Below are 20,290 nucleotides of genomic sequence, written 5' to 3'. Positions count from 1 at the left end.
TGGGAAGGAAAAACTCCCTTTTAACAGGAAGAAACCTCCAGCAGAACCAGGCTCAGGGAGGGGCAGTCTTCTGCTGGGACTGGTTGGGGCTGAGGGAGAGAACCAAGAAAAAGACATGCTGTGGAGGGGAGCAGAGATCAATCACTAATGATTAAATGCAGAGTGGTGCATACAGAGCAAAAAGAGAAAGAAACAGTGCATCATGGGAACCCCCCAGCAGTCTACGTCTATAGCAGCATAACTAAGGGATGGTTCAGGGTCACCTGATCCAGCCCTAACTATAAGCTTTAGCAAAAAGGAAAGTTTTAAGCCTAATCTTAAAAGTAGAGAGGGTGTCTGTCTCCCTGATCTGAATTGGGAGCTGGTTCCACAGGAGAGGAGCCTGAAAGCTGAAGGCTCTGCCTCCCATTCTACTCTTACAAACCCTAGGAACTACAAGTAAGCCTGCAGTCTGAGAGCGAAGCGCTCTATTGGGGTGATATGGTACTACGAGGTCCCTAAGATAAGACGGGACCTGATTATTCAAAACCTTATAAGTAAGAAGAAGAATTTTAAATTCTATTCTAGAATTAACAGGAAGCCAATGAAGAGAGGCCAATATGGGTGAGATATGCTCTCTCCTTCTAGTCCCCGTCAGTACTCTAGCTGCAGCATTTTGAATTAACTGAAGGCTTTTTAGGGAACTTTTAGGACAACCTGATAATAATGAATTACAATAGTCCAGCCTAGAGGAAATAAATGCATGAATTAGTTTTTCAGCATCACTCTGAGACAAGACCTTTCTGATTTTAGAGATATTGCGTAAATGCAAAAAAGCAGTCCTACATATTTGTTTAATATGCGCTTTGAATGACATATCCTGATCAAAAATGACTCCAAGATTTCTCACAGTATTACTAGAGGTCAGGGTAATGCCATCCAGAGTAAGGATCTGGTTAGACACCATGTTTCTAAGATTTGTGGGTCCAAGTACAATAACTTCAGTTTTATCTGAGTTTAAAAGCAGGAAATTAGAGGTCATCCATGTCTTTATGTCTGTAAGACAATCCTGCAGTTTAGCTAATTGGTGTGTGTCCTCTGGCTTCATGGATAGATAAAGCTGGGTATCATCTGCGTAACAATGAAAATTTAAGCAATACCGTCTAATAATACTGCCTAAGGGAAGCATGTATAAAGTAAATAAAATTGGTCCTAGCACAGAACCTTGTGGAACTCCATAATTAACTTTAGTCTGTGAAGAAGATTCCCCATTTACATGAACAAATTGTAATCTATTAGACAAATATGATTCAAACCACCGCAGCGCAGTGCCTTTAATACCTATGGCATGCTCTAATCTCTGTAATAAAATTTTATGGTCAACAGTATCAAAAGCAGCACTGAGGTCTAACAGAACAAGCACAGAGATGAGTCCACTGTCCGAGGCCATAAGAAGATCATTTGTAACCTTCACTAATGCTGTTTCTGTACTATGATGAATTCTAAAACCTGACTGAAACTCTTCAAATAGACCATTCCTCTGCAGATGATCAGTTAGCTGTTTTACAACTACCCTTTCAAGAATTTTTGAGAGAAAAGGAAGGTTGGAGATTGGCCTATAATTAGCTAAGATAGCTGGGTCAAGTGATGGCTTTTTAAGTAATGGTTTAATTACTGCCACCTTAAAAGCCTGTGGTACATAGCCAACTAATAAAGATAGATTGATCATATTTAAGATCGAAGCATTAAATAATGGTAGGGCTTCCTTGAGCAGCCTGGTAGGAATGGGGTCTAATAAGCATGTTGATGGTTTGGATGAAGTAACTAATGAAAATAACTCAGACAGAACAATCTGAGAGAAAGAGTCTAACCAAATACCGGCATCACTGAAAGCAGCCAAAGATAACGATACGTCTTTGGGATGGTTATGAGTAATTTTTTCTCTAATAGTTAAAATTTTATTAGCAAAGAAAGTCATGAAGTCATTACTAGTTAAAGTTAAAGGAATACTCGGCTCAATAGAGCTCTGACTCTTTGTCAGCCTGGCTACAGTGCTGAAAAGAAACCTGGGGTTGTTCTTATTTTCTTCAATTAGTGATGAGTAGTAAGATGTCCTAGCTTTACGGAGGGCTTTTTTATAGAGCAACAGACTCTTTTTCCAGGCTAAGTGAAGATTTTCTAAATTAGTGAGACGCCATTTCCTCTTCAACTTACGGGTTATCTGCTTTAAGCTGCGAGTTTGTGAGTTATACCACGGAGTCAGGCACTTCTGATTTAAAGCTCTCTTTTTCAGAGGAGCTACAGCATCCAAAGTTGTCTTCAATGAGGATGTAAAACTATTGACGAGATACTCTATCTCACTTACAGAGTTTAGGTAGCTACTCTGCACTGTGTTGGTATATGGCATTAGAGAACATAAAGAAGGAATCATATCCTTAAACCTAGTTACAGCGCTTTCTGAAAGACTTCTAATGTAATGAAACTTATTCCCCACTGCTGGGTAGTCCATCAGAGTAAATGTAAATGTTATTAAGAAATGATCAGACAGAAGGGAGTTTTCAGGGAATACTGTTAAGTCTTCAATTTCCATACTATAAGTCAGAACAAGATCTAAGATATGATTAAAGTGGTGGGTGGACTCATTTACATTTTGAGCAAAGCCAATTGAGTCTAATAATAGATTAAATGCAGTGTTGAGGCTGTCATTCTCAGCATCTGTGTGGATGTTAAAATCGCCCATTATAATTATCTTATAGCAACATGAAAAGGAAACGGCACTCACGTTTCCACACGTACAACAGGACACAAGCTGCTGCCTCGTCAGGGCTCAGAACATCAGATCACAAAGTTCAGAGAGTTCAGGGAGGGAGAGAGAGACAGACACAGACAGAGAGAGGCAGAAAATTTGAATTTAAAACACAGCTTTATTTACAACAATTAAGTTTTGGGGTTTTTTTTGGGGGGGGGGGGTATGTCCACATCCACCAACAGGGACTCCGCTGATAGGCATCAGAAATGGAGCACCAAGCTCCCATTTTGCACAGATGAGAGAGCGTTATTTATGCACCATGTGTCTCTGAAGGTGTCCATGTTATCAGTAAATACATCAAACTGGAAGTTCACTGTGATCTGGCCTGCCAAGAGTCCCTTCAGCATAAACTCAGGGTCCAAAAAAGCAGAGGTACGCATCCTGATGACGTCCCACCGATATAGGAGGAACAGATGTTTGTCATACCCAAGACCTGCCTCCTTCTTCAGCAGGACACATGCTGTATCCTGCCAGTTCAATCCAGAGGTGTACAACAGTCTCTGAGCAGCCTGCAACCTGAAGGTCGACACCTGAGCAGAAATGTCCACCAGCCCCTGTCCTCCACGAAGCAGCATGTACAACCCGGGACTTCTGATCCAGTAACCGCTGTAACTGCTCGATAAGGCCCCGTGGTGGAGGGAGGACAGACAGTTTGTGCCACAGTGCAGATGCGATCAAGTTATTAGTGACCAGAACTCGCCCCCTATAGGACATCTGGGGCAGCAGCCATTGCCATTTGGACAGTCTGGCACACACCTTCTCCACCAAACCCTCCCAATTCCTCTGGTGATACCCATCCGCCACGAGAAACACACCCAGATTTTTCAAACCCTCCACTCCCCACTACAGACCATGTGGCAGACGGAGAAGCCCCTTTCTGCCACCTCCCCATCAGGACAGCCTCACTCTTCTTGCAGAGGTTCCCATCTCATAGAGCTGTAAACTGTCGAATAACCCATCAACGCCCGCCTGATTTGTGACAAAAACCATGATGTCATCTGCATAAGCAGAGGGCACCAGGGGAGAAGACAGCTGAAAATCCAGCAAAACAAGGCCAGACAGCCTAGCTCTAAGGCGACACAAGAGTGGCTCAATGGCAAAAGAGTACAGCTGACCTGAGATGGGGCAGCCCTGTCTTATACCCCACATTACAGGGACTGGGAAACTCAAGCCTCCCCCAACCTTAACCAAACATGAAGCCCCATTATACAAAACACCAACAAGTAAAATAAATTCCTCACCAAAGCCAAACGCCCTCAAAGTGGAAAACAAAAACCTGTGATGAACCCAGTCAAACACTTTCTCCTGACCAAGTGACACAAACCTGTAAACCAAATCCCCAGTATAGCACAAATCAAACAAATTCCTCCTCAAAAAAGGCTGTCCGTAATAGTCCTACCGGGCACACAATAGGACTGGTCCTTGTGAACAATAAAATCCAGGACACCTTTTAACCTGTTCGCCAGTACCGTAGAAAAAAGTTTATAATACACACAGAGAATTGCAATCAGTCTCCAGTTCTGCAAAAGGGATAGATCCCCTTTCTTTGGCAGCAGGGAAAGAACAGCACAGCGACAAGAAATGGGCAAGCAGCCTGCCGCAATGCTCTCCCGCAACACCTCCAGAAGATCAGCACCGAGAAAGCCACAGATCCGTACATAAAAATTCACTGCAGTCCGTCGATCCCTGGTGCTTTCCTAGATGCCATCTGCTGCACCGCCATTGTCAGTTCATCTGACAATGGGGACAACCACTTGTAGTTCGCTGGGGGCCTCTCGCTCCGAGGCCACCAGCCAGGGGAGATCTCTCAGAAGGTCAGCCGCACAGGTCCCGTCATAGTCCACAGCACCGTAGGGAGCCGAATAGAAGTCCATAGCATGTCTCAGAATCTCTGCCAAATCACTCGTCACCAGTCCATCAGGAAGGCAAAGACAGGTCATCACCTTCTGATGAGAGGTCCTCTTCTCCAGATTGAAAAAAAAGGAAGTGGGCAGTGGTGGGCACAGCAAACCAAAAGATTAGCTTTGATAACAGCTAATCAGCTAACTGAAAAGTTATCTTTTATAAAGCTAAACCAATAAACCATCCAAAAATTTATCAGAAGCTACAGAAAACCCATAACTTTCATTATTATCTCCGGTACACTTGCAACAACTACAAACAAGCTGATTTTGAGTTTTAACACCACGATTGCTTCTGGTAGCATCAAAGGTGACCACAGACCCAAACAATGAGTCAGCACTTCTGTATTTGTGCGTCCTGCCCACTGCTGGAAACTCCTGTTGACTCCATATTTTGCAGCAGTGAAGCAGTTAAGATGAGCTAAGCTCAACTCTGCACACACAAAACAAGCCATTATTCCTTAAGAGACTACAGCAACCGTGAGGCAGAGGTCTTGGAAAATAAACCAGGTTTGACTTATGGTTTTGATTTTTTAAAAATTAATCCAGATAGAATAACTCCAATAATGTCAATTCTGTCATTTGTACAAAGTTAAAATATAACACATATCTTTTAATTCTAAACAATGCACTAATTCTGAAGTTTTGTAACAAACACAGACAGATGCCAAAGGGATTATGGGTAAATGAGCCTCCACTAACACTGATTGATTGACTCATTCATTCTATGTAAACCAACACAATGTGATGTGATGTGTATGTTGGTGTTTACCTAGAAATGTGCTTTTGTAAAATATGCCATTTTATTCATATGTATAAAAAAAAGCCATTTGCAAAAGCCAAAAGTCAAGTTGTCTGCAATATATAGCAGATAACCACCTTATATAACTGGGGTCAAAATGCATAGAACACTGCCCTCTATTGGCGCCCAGGTGCTCAGACCTTTACCCATAATCCTTTGCGGAATAATTTTTTGTTGTTTTTTTTGCGTGCCAGAGAGTTGCTGCAGTTTAAACAACAGAATCCACGACGACAATTGTAAATGAACATTATACAACCTAAATGTACATTTTTATTTCTTTAGTTGCTGAAAGAGGCTGCAACAACTCTCAGGTGTGCAAAGGTTATGATATCTCAATACTTAGGGCAAATACTGCCATGAACACTACTGGCCAGTAGATGGCAGTAGAGACTGTGAAAACTTACCAAAACAAATATTCCAAATAATCCATGTGCTAACTTTAATCTGCGTGTAATTTAATAAACGCAAACCAAATTTCAGACATCTTAAATATATATATAACTCTGGAACAAAGATGACAAACAGTATTGTAGGACAATAAGCAGGATGTTAAACAGCAAGCAGGAAGCAGAAAGTGAATGCAGCTCACAGTGATTCCAGTTGAAAATAATGGCGAAGCAACCTGAGCTTTCTCTGGCATTTTTTACATAAAACAAACACAATAACAACATCTATAAACCCAGAGAATATATTCACAAGAGTTTTAGGCACAATATACAAAAAGCTTAATGCTGTTGTCCGTGTGGAGCAGGGGTGGGCAATCATGTGCCATAAAGGGCCGAGACATTGCAGGTTTTCCTTGCTACCAATCACCTTTGCAGGTGATTTAATTAATGTTCAGGTGTCTCAGCAGGTGATTTCATTGATGACCAGGTTTTTATGTGCAGAGGAGAAGCTCATCAGCAACCCACCTGGTGAGATGATTGGTTGCAAGGAAAACCTGCAGTGTCTCGGCCCTCATTGCCCACCCCTGGTGTGGAGCCTGATCAAAGCGTCTCAAATGCATTTCTCCTGTCATGACTATAATGAGATTACCCATAATGCACCTGGACACAACATGCCCACACTAAAACCTTGAAAATTAGTGCATTACTTTAAAGCTAAAACATATAGCTGATGTTTTCACTTTATAAAAATTCAGAAGTGATGTTAATTTAAATAACAGGTCTGAAATAAGTTTGGTTAAAATTTTAACCATAAGTTAAAACTGTATGCCTCTGGATGACTTGGGTGATATTGCCGGTGAGTTAGTATGGTGTCAAGAGACATTATCTTGTGACCAGCTCTTCTCTTACTGCAGAGGATAGAGCAGGGTTGTTTAACTGATTGAGATTTATTCACTTCACCTGGAAAAACATGTTAGCAATCTAAAAATGATTGGACCAAAGCTTATCGGAAGATAATTGGTCCGATGATGGTTTTCAGAGTTATCGGAAAAGCTAATCCGATAATGAAAACATTAGCTTTGATAATTAGCAGATTAGCAGGACTGTGCCCACCACTGGAACTGGGTGCATCCATGTCACTGATGTTAGCAAAGCGAGCCCTCACCATCGCCCCTTTCACCCTCTCCTGTAACAGGGCACCCAGCTCTGCCCTCTTCCCCTGCAGCAGACCATGCTGGTCAGGAGCCCCAGCTGTATGTAGGTTGGCCTGAATGTCCATAAATTCCTTTTCGAGCGCTGTCATGACTACCTTGAACCTCGCTGTAGAAAAGGAAGTGTGCTGTTGACACAAAACCCAAACCTGATTTTTGTCGGCCTCCCACCACTGACTCAGTGTCCCAAATGTCCCCTTCCTACGGCTCCAGAATCCCCAAAAAGATTCAAGTAAATCACAAAATGCCCTGTTGTGCAAAAATGTGGTGTTGAATTTCCAGTAAGTGTTGAACCTCTGAGTGTGTGAGTGGAATATTTCTGTGGTGATGAGATGATGATCTGAAAAACCAACTGGCTGAATGAAACTCCTGCATAATCTGTTCCAGAATGAGGGTGACATATAAATCTGGTCAAGCCTGGCTGCAGACACCAACCCATCTGAAACCCGAACCCATGTGTGCTGTCTGTCCTGTGGGTGTGTGACCCTCCATGTGTCCAACAAATCCACCTCATGTAAAAAACCAGCCAGTGAGGAAGCCGACTGCAAATGTGGCTCCTCACCAACCCGATCCAGTGACATATCCACAGTGCAGTTGAAGTCACCCCCCAACACCAAACAGTCACCAGGATCCTGCTGAACTAAAATGTCCCTCACCCGTTTGAATAACCCCACCCACTCCGAGCCCTCATTGTGTGTGTAAATATTCATAAACACCATGGTCGACCCCTCGACCTGAGCCCTGACCAACAGAACCCGACCCTGAATAATCTCAGTGGTGGCTAAAACAGTGACATCAAGTCAAGGCGAAAACAAAACCGCCACTCCAGCACTGATGTTGGAGCCATGACTCTGATAAAAATGCCCCCTCCACCACCGAGCCCAGTCCACTTCATTATTTGTGTCAGAGTGAGTCTCCTGCAGGAACAACACATGCAACCCCTTTTGTTCAAAGAGCTCAGAGACCAAAGCCCTCCTCTGGCCGTCCCTGCCACCGTTCATGTTCAAAGAGCCCACCTTCAGATACTGCATGTGGACTGAGTGGAGAGAGAACAGAGAGTAAGACAGATAGAGAAGATAGAACACCCGGTGAGACACATTCATACTCTATCTAGTGGATTTACGACCCCTGAGACCTCGTCCCTGTGATGTGTTTCCTGAGTCTGTACCGCTTCTTCTCATCCAACAGATCCAAGCCAACGAGCCTCCTCAACACTTTAACAGATTTAACAAATTTCTCCGTGTAGGGAAAATAATCTGCAACTTTAATTGATTTACCAAATGAATCATCAGGAAGCTGTTGATGTCCTGCAGTGTGTACAGATCACTGCCGTGAGAGAAGGAACCGGTGTTGGACATGCTGGAGTCCAAATCATAATCCATGTTGTCATCATTAATGCTTTGACTCCATGGGGGTTTAGGGTCTGCTGAACCCGGTGTCTGCCTGTCAGCCCGTTTACTCTGTCCAATGGTGACCGAGGACTCACCTGCAGCAGAAGCATCAGCATTGATTGCAAAAGGAGAGACAGAACCATGAAACAGACCGACCTCAGAACCGTTAGTCACTGCAGCTTCAGTCAACCCAGGATGTTCATTTGTCAGCTGATCAGCAGTTACACTGACAGCTTCAGTCTGAGAGACACCCTGCTGCAGAGAGACAGCCTCCTCCTGCATGCTGGTCCCCTTCCCCGGACCAGACACCGACACCGGGTCCCTGAGCCCAAAGGCCCGTAGCCGGACCAGAGGCTACCGACGCCCCAGTCACATCTCATTTATGTGGACACACGAGACACTTGTGACTGACGTCCCCACAAGCACTTCATGCTTCCTGAAATGGCATAAACCATGTAAAAAGAGTAATCATGTTTGACTCTGAAGGAACGTCCAGAGTCTGGGTCAGACAGTTCAGGAACATGAACACCTGACGACGGAAGGACTGAACGTGGCAAAATTTCTCGCTCTTACAGCCCAGTCCAATCTTCTTAAAAGTGCTGGCAAACTTCCCAAACCTCTGCAGCTCCCGACTGAGAGCCTCCTTTGAAACAAATGGAGGAACCCTGGAAATAATGATTTTAGTGGACGGAGCATAGAGAGGAGAAACCTGCAGGTAAGAATCATTCAGATAAACCCCACTTTCAACAAGCTGAGCAGAGAAACGCTCCTCCAACAGAAAAACCACCACAGCTCTGCTCATCCTGGATGCAAATGTTAAGTTCTCATGTTTTACCTGTTCACCCACAGCCAGGAGGACATTTTCCACAGACACAGCCGGGTCAGGGACCACCCTCACCTTGTGACAGAGCGAGAGGGCCAACGGCAGCCCAGACACCATCCGGGCCAAAATTCGCTTCAAAAACCACACTCAAACCAGTCCAACCAATTAAAAAAAACAACCAACAAACAAACTGAAAATGAACAAAAACCACAAAAAGAAAGAAAAAACGCCACCTCACCTGAACTGCATCACACTCGTACCCATGACTCTCACTCGCGCCCAAATAGAATAGAATTTATTATTATCATTGTACATGACACCAGAAAAAAAATACTGTGCATGACAATGAAATTAAAAACAATCTCTTAAAAGCACAATTAAAATAAATAAATAAAATAAATGAATAACCTTAAAAATTCTACATAAAACCTACTTAAAAACAATCGCAATCATAAAATGGCAGGTCCAGAAGCATTCAGTGCACAAACAGCTCTTCCCACAAAGCTATTTTTAAGTCTGTTTGTTCTGGCCTTAAGTGCCCTGTATCGTCTGCCTGATGGCAGCAATTCAAACAAATAGTGTCCAGGATGGGAGCGGTCTCTGATTATAGTCCTTGCCTTCCTGAGACAACAACTTGTATACAGTTCCTCTAATGAAGGCAAGAGACAACCAGTGATCTTCTGGGCTGTGGTGACGACCCTCTGGAGAGCTTTCCTGTCTGTGACTGTGCAGCTAGAAAACCACACACAGAGACAGTAGGTCAAAATGCTCTCTATGGAGCAGCGATAGAAGGACACCAGCAGTCTCTGTGGCAGATGGTTATTCCTGAGAACCCTCAGGAAATAGAGTCTCCGCTGGGCCTTCGTGATGGTAGCCATAGTGTTTGTGCTCCAAGTCAGGTCGTCTCTCAAATACACGCCCAGAAAATGAAATTCAGAGACCCACTCCACACAGTCCCCATCGATGACCAATGGCTGGATGACTGTTTTCCTCCTTCTATAGTCCACCACCATCTCCTTTGTCTTTGAGGTGTTGAGGATCAAATTGTTCTTCCTACAACAGACCGACAACCGCTGCACCTCCTCTCTACAGGCGGACTCATCCTGACCAGAAATGAGTCCCATCACAATAGTGTCATCAGCAAACTTAATGATATTGTTGCTGGAGTGAGAGGGGGTGCAGTCATAGGTGTAGAGGGTGTAGAGCAAAGGACCCAGCACACAGCCCTGAGGGGAGCCGGTGCTGAGGCTAATGGCTGAAGAGATGTGAGGGCCAACTCTCACCCTCTGAGAGTGGTCTGTGAGGAAGTCCAAGATCCACCGGCAAATGGAGTGGGACACCCCCAGGTCCAACAACTTAATCACCAGTCTGCTTGGAAGGATGGCATTAAATGCTGAGCTAAAGTCCACCAAGAGCAGCCTCACATAGTTCCCCTGCTGCTCCAGATGGGACAGAGCAGCATGTAGAGCCATAATGATGGTATCCTCCGTGGACCTGCTCGCACGATAAGCAAACTGGTGAGGGTCAAACCCAGGGGGGAGGCAGGAGGTGATATTGGCCCGGACTAACTTTTCGAAGCACTTCAATAGTCTGAGTTAGTGCCACCGGGCGATAGTCATTCAGATCACTGATCCTGGTCTTCTTAGGGAGGAGGACAATAATAGAGGACGTCAAGCGGGGGGGCAGCAGTCTGGCTCAGGGACTGGTTGAAAATGTTTGTAAACACACCAGCTAACTGAGCTGCACATTCCCTCAACATCCGTCCGGAGACGCCGTCCAGACCCGCAGCTTTCCTTGAATTCACCAACCTCAACACCAGCGTGAGGGCATGGCTGTTGAGGGCAGGTGAGGGGACGACAACTGTCTCAAACTGGGAGAAGAGTGAGGCTGTCCTAATGGGGAGGTGGCAGGAATGGGGCTGCTCCCTGTCTGCCACATGGTCTGCGGTGGGGAGTAGAGGGTTTGAAAATTCTGGGTGTGTTTCTGGGGGCAGATGGGTATCGTCAGAGGAATTGGGAGGGTTTGGTGGAGAAGGTGTGTGCCAGACTGTCCAAATGGCAATGGTTCCTGCCAAAGATGTCCTATGGGGGGGTGAGTTCTGGTCCCCAATCACTTGGTTGCTTTGGCACTGTGGCACAAACTGTCTCTTCTCCCTCCATCACGGGCCTTATTGAGCAGTTGCAGGAGTTACCAAGCATCGACATTAACGCTTGTCTGATTGTCTGGGACAAGTGTAAAATGTGATCGGACAAGCAATATGCTCTAATCATTGTCCGACCGGACAAGTGGCATTTTTTTGGTTTAAAACGTTCAAATTCTTTATTTTCACCGCTCGGAACCAAAATACCCTTTGCCGCCTTCTTGTTTTCTAATTTACATTATGTCTTGTCTCACACCTCGCGAGAAAGCGTCTTCAGTTTTTCCCGCCACTCTCCACGCAGCGGACAGTCGGAAAACATGACAACGTGTGCGCGAGACCACTGTATGGAGTGTGTGTTCGTAGTAGAGGCTGACATTTTTTTGGGAATCCCACGGGATGGGAGTCAACTTTGCTATTTATCACGTGATTGGGACGATACGGGATTAAAAATTCAAGGGAGCAGACGGGAGCGGGAACCAAGGTTTTAGGCAGCGAGCCGTCCTGCTGTCATTTGAGCGGCCAATTTTCAAAAAAGACGCTGAAAATAGCGGATGGCTTTGCTTAAAATTAAGACTGGGTCCGATTGCTGCAGCCGTCTGTGTGTGTGTGTGTGTGTGTGTGTGTGTGTGTGCGCGCGCATGAGTCGGCTGGCTGCGAGGAAGGAGCGGAGGCGGGGGCGTGTTGAGTGCAGAGTGAAAAACAATACAAACTAAACTGTGGCGCTGCCTTTATTTCTCTCTGGACTGTTCTGACGGTACGTCCTGTTCACACTGTGTGCACGTGTTGGTGACAGTTATACTGAAATTATGAGATGAAATAAATTGGTCAGAATTCCATAAAACAAGAATATATGAATGAACCTTATAAAAATCACACACACGTGTGTTTAAAAAAAACAAACCTGATGTGGAGAAACTCTGCAGTGATGTTCAGAAGCAGAAATCACATAAAGCAGCTGAGAACTCTGAACTTTAACAGGCTGTTATTTTCCACAGATATTTATTTTAGATGACTTCATGTAGTTGTTTAATGTTCAAGCACAAAACGTGACTGAGGAGGAGAAAAAAAGAGGAAATGAACTCTAGTCTGAATAAAAATACAGGCTGCTGATTTTTATTTTTCAAAATTATGAGGCTGCAGCTCTGCATTTTATTTATTTCAAAGTAAATTACTGCTTATTATTTTCAAAAATCACGAGTCAACTCAGTCTGCATTGTTCAGTTTTTCCTGCATGTTTGTGTATTTTTTAAAATAAAAACAATAAAATGTAAACACTTTTCCTCATAGCAGTTCTTTAATTTCACAAACAGAACAGAAACAACCACAAATTTTAAAAAAAGTAGGGACTCTATGTAAAATTAAGATAAAATAAAAATGTTCTCAATGTAGTCTCAATTTCTCCACTTACACCCACAAAAGCCAAACATTCTTCCAAAGTTGTGTCTTGGTGGCTTCCCTCACTTGTCTTCTTCCTACATGGACATTTAGTTTTTGAGAACTGCCTACCTGACACAGATTTACCATAAAGTACCACACTGTTTGTATTTCTGATTGATTGATGTAAATGAAGTCTAAGAAATATTCAGTGAGTTGGAAATGTTCATGTATTCATCCTCTGACATTGCCCCAAAAAAACTGGCTGTAAATATTATTAACTAATTCTTCCATTAACAATAAACTACCCTGTCCCAAGCTTTTTTCTTGGAAAATGCTGTAGGCCTCAAATGTAGGAATGGATATATGTTAACAAAAAATAAATAAAAATAAAGCTGACCTCACAAAACATAAAATGTGTTGGTTTCATACAGTCTGCAGTTACAGAAATAGAAGACAAAGTAAATGTCAGGATCATTACGTGTCCACCACCACCACATTTTGAAAAACTATAAGACCACAGGCCATGCATTATTTATGTTTTGTGTCTTTTACTGAAGTTTTTTTTTTTTTTTTTTTTTTTGGATTAAGGCAATAAGTGCCTCCCTGTATTACCACAGATTAACTGTTTCTGTTGCCACATCTTCTGAAATAAAACTGCAAAATTTTACCACCCACACAGGAGAGTAACAGTATTAACTTTTTTCATGAAGTGATATGTCACAGCAAAGTAGATGTGATAAATATTTAATCTGAATCTCAGTACCAGAAAATGTTGAAATGTAGTGATTTTTCTATTTCAGCTGCAATTCTTATGTTGGAATATTAAAGTTAAAGTACTTACAAACAAAAGAAGTATGACAGGTTTTTATTAAGTGACAAGTCAGAGCAAAGTATATGTGATAAATATTTAATTTGAATCAATCAATCAATCAATCAATTTTTTTTATATAGCGCCAAATCACAACAAACAGTTGCCTCAAGGCGCTTTATATTGTAAGGCAAGGCCATACAATAATTATGCAAAACGCCAACGGTCAAAACGACCCCCTGTGAGCAAGCACTTGGCTACAGTGGGAAGGAAAAACTCCCTTTTAACAGGAAGAAACCTCCAGCAGAACCAGGCTCAGGGAGGGGCAGTCTTCTGCTGAGACTATTGGGGTGATATGGTACTACGAGGTCCCTAAGATAAGATGGGACCTGATTATTCAAAACCTTATAAGTAAGAAGAAGAATTTTAAATTCTATTCTACAATTAACAGGAAGCCAATGAAGAGAGGCCAATATGGGTGAGATATGCTCTCTCCTTCTAGTCCCCGTCAGTACTCTAGCTGCAGCATTTTGAATTAACTGAAGGCTTTTTAGGGAACTTTTAGGACAACCTGATAATAATGAATTACAATAGTCCAGCCTAGAGGAAATAAATGCATGAATTAGTTTTTCAGCATCACTCTGAGACAAGACCTTTCTGATTTTAGAGATATTGCGTAAATGCAAAAAAGCAGTCCTACATATTTGTTTAATATGCGCTTTGAATGACATATCCTGATAAAAAATGACTCCAAGATTTCTCACAGTATTACTAGAGGTCAGGGTAATGCCATCCAGAGTAAGGATCTGGTTAGACACCATGTTTCTAAGATTTGTGGGGCCAAGTACAATAACTTCAGTTTTATCTGAGTTTAAAAGCAGGAAATTAGAGGTCATCCATGTCTTTATGTCTGTAAGACAATCCTGCAGTTTAGCTAATTGGTGTGTGTCCTCTGGCTTCATGGATAGATAAAGCTGGGTATCATCTGCGTAACAATGAAAATTTAAGCAATACCGTCTAATAATACTACCTAAGGGAAGCATGTATAAAGTGAATAAAATTGGTCCTAGCACAGAACCTTGTGGAACTCCATAATTAACTTTAGTCTGTGAAGAAGATTCCCCATTTACATGAACAAATTGTAATCTATTAGACAAATATGATTCAAACCACCGCAGCGCAGTGCCTTTAATACCTATGGCATGCTCTAATCTCTGTAATAAAATTTTATGGTCAACAGTATCAAAAGCAGCACTGAGGTCTAACAGAACAAGCACAGAGATGAGTCCCTGTCCGAGGCCATAAGAAGATCATTTGTAACCTTCACTAATGCTGTTTCTGTACTATGATGAATTCTAAAACCTGACTGAAACTCTTCAAATAGACCATTCCTCTGCAGATGATCAGTTAGCTGTTTTACAACTACCCTTTCAAGAATTTTTGAGAGAAAAGGAAGGTTGGAGATTGGCCTATAATTAGCTAAGATAGCTGGGTCAAGTGATGGCTTTTTAAGTAATGGTTTAATTACTGCCACCTTAAAAGCCTGTGGTACATAGCCAACTAACAAAGATAGATTGATCATATTTAAGATCGAAGCATTAAATAATGGTAGGGCTTCCTTGAGCAGCCTGGTAGGAATGGGGTCTAATAAACATGTTGATGGTTTGGATGAAGTAACTAATGAAAATAACTCAGACAGAACAATCGGAGAGAAAGAGTCTAACCAAATACCGGCATCACTGAAAGCAGCCAAAGATAACGATACGTCTTTGGGATGGTTATGAGTAATTTTTTCTCTAATAGTTAACATTTTGTTAGCAAAGAAAGTCATGAAGTCATTACTAGTTAAAGTTAATGGAATACTCAGCTCAATAGAGCTCTGACTCTTTGTCAGCCTGGCTACAGTGCTGAAAAGAAACCTGGGGTTGTTCTTATTTTCTTCAATTAGTGATGAGTAGAAAGATGTCCTAGCTTTACGGAGGGCTTTTTTATAGAGCAACAGACTCTTTTTCCAGGCTAAGTGAAGATCTTCTAAATTAGTGAGACACCATTTCCTCTCCAACTTACGGGTTATCTGCTTTAAGCTACGAGTTTGTGAGTTATACCATGGAGTCAGGCACTTCTGATATAAAGCTCTCTTTTTCAGAGGAGCTACAGCATCCAAAGTTGTCTTCAATGAGGATGTAAAACTATTGACGAGATACTCTATCTCACTCACAGAGTTTAGGTAGCTACTCTGCACTGTGTTGGTATATGGCATTAGAGAACATAAAGAAGGAATCATATCCTTAAACCTAGTTACAGCGCTTTCTGAAAGACTTCTAGTGTAATGAAACTTATTCCCCACTGCTGGGTAGTCCATCAGAGTAAATGTAAATGTTTTTAAGAAATGATCAGACAGAAGGGAGTTTTCAGGGAATACTGTTAAGTCTTCTATTTCCATACCATAAGTCAGAACAAGATCTAAGATATGATTAAAGTGGTGGGTGGACTCATTTACTTTTTGAGCAAAGCCAATAGAGTCTAATAATAGATTAAATGCAGTGTTGAGGCTGTCATTCTCAGCATCTGTGTGGATGTTAAAATCGCCCACTATAATTATCTTATCTGAGCTAAGCACTAAGTCAGACAAAAGGTCTGAAAATTCACAGAGAAACTCACATTAACGACCAGGTGGACGATAGATAATAACAAATAAAACTGGTTTTTGGGACTTCCAATTTGGATGGACAAGACTAAGAGTCAAGCTTTCAAATTAATTAAAGCTCTGTCTGGGTTTTTGATTAATTAATAAGCTGGAATGGAAGATTGCTGCTAATCCTCCGCCTCGGCCCGTGCTACGAGCATTCTGACAGTTAGTGTGACTCGGGGGTGTTGACTCATTTAAACTAACATATTCATCCTGCTGTAACCAGGTTTCTGTAAGGCAGAATAAATCAATATGTTGATCAATTATTATATAATTTACCAACAGGGACTTAGAAGAGAGAGACCTAATGTTTAATAGACCACATTTAACTATTTTAGTCTGTGGTGCAGTTGAAGGTGCTATATTATTTTTTCTTTTTGAATTTTTATGCTTAAATAGATTTTTGCTGGTTATTGGTGGTCTGGGAGCAGGCACCGTCTCTACGAGGATGGGGTAATGAGGGGATGGCAGGGGGAGAGAAGCTGCAGAGAGGTGTGTAAGACTACAACTCTGCTTCCTGGTCCCAACCCTGGATAGTCACGGTTTGGAGGATTTAAGAAAATTGGCCAGATTTCTAGAAATGAGAGCTGCTCCATCCAAAGTGGGATGGATGCCGTCTCTCCTAACAAGACCAGGTTTTCCCCAGAAGCTTTGCCAATTATCTATGAAGCCCACCTCATTTTTGGACACCACTCAGACAGCCAGCAATTCAGGGAGAACATGCGGCTAAACATGTCACTCCCGGTCTGATTGGGGAGGGGCCCAGAGAAAACTACAGAGTCCGACATTGTTTTTGCAAAGTTACACACCGATTCAATGTTAATTTTAGTGACCTCCGATTGGCGTAACCGGGTGTCATTACTGCCGACGTGAATTACAATCTTACCAAATTTACACTTAGCCTTAGCCAGCAGTTTCAAATTTCCTTCAATGTCGCCTGCTCTGGCCCCCGGAAGACAATTGACTATGGTTGCTGGTGTCGCTAACTTCACATTTCTCAAAACAGAGTCGCCAATAACCAGAGTTTGATTCTCGGCGGGTGTGTCGCCGTGTGGGGAAAAACGGTTAGAAATGTGAACGGGTTGGCGGTGTACACGGGGCTTCTGTTTAGGGCTACGCTTCCTCCTCACAGTCACCCAGTCGGCCTGCTTTCCCGGCTCCTCGGGATCTGCCAGAAGGAAGCTAACGGCGGCTAAGCTACCTTGGTTCGCACCGACTACAGGGGCCTGGCTAGCTGTAGAATTTTCCACGGTGCGGAGCCGAGTCTCCAATTTGCCCAGCCTGGCCTCCAAAGCTACGAATAAGCTACACTTATTACAAGTACCATTGCTGCTAAAGGAGGCCGAGGAATAACTAAACATTTCACACCCAGAGCAGAAAAGTAGAGACAGGAGAAGCCGCCATGCTAAACCGGCTAAGAGCTAGTAGCTGCGCTAAGCTAGCGGATTCCTAAAAACACACAAAGTGAATAATGTGTAAATAATTTAGAGGTGATTCAGCAGAGGGAGTGCTTTAGTTAAGGCACGTGAAGATTACACTGTGAAGCAAGCAGGAAATTAGAGGTCATCCATGTCTTTATGTCTGTAAGACAATCCTGCAGTTTAGCTAATTGGTGTGTGTCCTCTGGCTTCATGGATAGATAAAGCTGGGTATCATCTGCGTAACAATGAAAATTTAAGCAATACCGTCTAATAATACTACCTAAGGGAAGCATGTATAAAGTGAATAAAATTGGTCCTAGCACAGAACCTTGTGGAACTCCATAATTAACTTTAGTCTGTGAAGAAGATTCCCCATTTACATGAACAAATTGTAATCTATTAGACAAATATGATTCAAACCACCGCAGCGCAGTGCCTTTAATACCTATGGCATGCTCTAATCTCTGTAATAAAATTTTATGGTCAACAGTATCAAAAGCAGCACTGAGGTCTAACAGAACAAGCACAGAGATGAGTCCCTGTCCGAGGCCATAAGAAGATCATTTGTAACCTTCACTAATGCTGTTTCTGTACTATGATGAATTCTAAAACCTGACTGAAACTCTTCAAATAGACAATAGATAGATGACCTCTAATTTCACCCTGACATCGGGGTGAATGTGAAATAATTGTAAAGCGCTTTGAGCGTCTGATGCAGATGGAAAAGCGCTATATAAATGCAGTCCATTTACCATTATTCTTTAGTCATGGTCAGTTCCGTTCTAGTTTTGTCTTAGTCTTTTACTTTCTGTCTGGTCTGTTCACTTTAACATTTACCAGTTTTTGGGGTCATTTCTTTCCGTTAGCATGTTATGATGTTTAACTGTTTTTTTCTCTCTCCGTTTTCTTTTGTCTCTGTCTCACTGCACTTGTCTCTGTATTTTGTCATTTCTGTTTTTTCTTCATCAGATTACCTTTTGTTTTTTGCTGTTCAGTATTTTTGCACTTAGTCACGCTCACCTGAACTTTTCTGTTTCTTCTGTTTGCCACGCCCCCTTCCTGATTCTTCCGACACACCTGTTCTCACTTTCCTCATTTCCACCTTGGTTATTTAAACCCTCTGTTTTCACTCAAGCCCCGCCAGTTCGTTGATTTTCACAGTCCTCGTACCAGCCTTTTCATAGCTCTGCCTTGTCTTGCCGTGTACCGACCCAGCTCTGTTTTGTGACCATGTCTTGCTTCTGCCCACGTACTTTGTCTGCCTGTGTAAAAGATCTGAGCCTGCCTTTTTTGACAACACCTTTGCCTGCCAACTATCTGTACCTCTGCATCCTTGACTGTCCAACTGTGTACTGAATCCAAGCTCGTTTTGACCGATAAAGCCTTTCAGTTTCAATTCCACTGTCTGTGAGTTTTTGCATTTGGGTCCCACAACCTTCTGTGCCACATCACCTTGACTTCTTGACAGTCGTGTAGCCACAATTACACGACACGACACACAACTCTGTCAAAAAGGATTGAATTTCTTTCATATTAGAGAGTGTTATGTAGGATGATATCCTTTATCATCTGACAAAGGTTGATCCAGATCTGATCTAGATTACAGATTTTGTGGCCATTTAAATGTAACATTGAAACCCCATTTAATGTATATTTTACATTATATCCTAATCAAATGTGCTCCAATTGCAGCCATTCAAGTGAGGTGCAGACTGTCACTCACTATCACCTGACAAAGTTTGATCCGGATTTGTTCTGTATTGCGGATTTAGTGGATATTTATTTTTAACATTGAAAAACATTTTTGATATATACTTTGTAATATATTTTAACTTATCAAAACTAGCGTCTAACAAGACTTTGACCTTGAAAATTTGTAAATTTGTGAAATTGGAAACTAGTGTTGGCAGAGGTTTGTGCTCTACGAGCACAGTGCTATCGTTCAAAAGAAATTTGATTCATTTGTAACAACAAAGGACAGTTGATCGACAGGTGATCTGGAAGCACGAACCTACCTCATCCAGAAGTTCACTGAACCCCATGACTGCAAAAAAAAAACACACAAACAATCTAATAAAGAAGGACTTTGTCACACAATGGTTCGTACAGTGATTCATCCAGAGAACATTTTCCAGCTCCTCATTAAGATATAGAACATAGTCCATCACATGATTAAGATAAAGAACATAGTCATCACGTTATTAAGATAAAGAACATACTCCTTCACGTTATTAAGACGCAGAACATAGTCATCACATTAAGCTAAAGAACATAGTCATGACATTATTAAGACATAGAACACAGTCCATCACGTTATTAAGATAAAGAACATACTCCATCACATTTTTAACACACAGAACATAGTCCATCACATTATTAAGATATAGGACATAGTTAATCACGTTAAGACATAGAACATACTTCATCAGGTTATTAAGATATAGAACATAGCTCATCACGTTATTAAGATATAGAACATAGTCCAACTCATCATTAGCTTAGCTTATAGTTAGGGCTGGATCAGGTGACCCTGAACCATCCCTTAGTTATGCT

At 42.2% G+C, this 20,290-nt stretch overlaps 1 protein-coding gene across 1 annotated transcript in view; it reads right to left on the bottom strand.

Moving 5' to 3' along the window:
- The window catches only part of oatx (organic anion transporter X), a 144,364-nt gene extending 124,583 nt beyond the window's left edge, over window positions 1–19,781 (bottom strand). The window contains exon 1 of the mRNA XM_034177548.1: window positions 19,753–19,781. Coding sequence (XP_034033439.1) covers window positions 19,753–19,779 — 27 coding nt within the window. The 5' untranslated portion in view covers window positions 19,780–19,781. The remainder of the gene's footprint in view (window positions 1–19,752) is intronic.
- Window positions 19,782–20,290: the final 509 nt, after the last annotated feature.

This window comes from Thalassophryne amazonica, chromosome 9, assembly GCF_902500255.1.
Source record: "Thalassophryne amazonica chromosome 9, fThaAma1.1, whole genome shotgun sequence".
NCBI classification, from domain to species: Eukaryota; Metazoa; Chordata; class Actinopteri; order Batrachoidiformes; family Batrachoididae; genus Thalassophryne; species Thalassophryne amazonica.
This window is presented reverse-complemented; position numbering and strand designations above follow the sequence as displayed.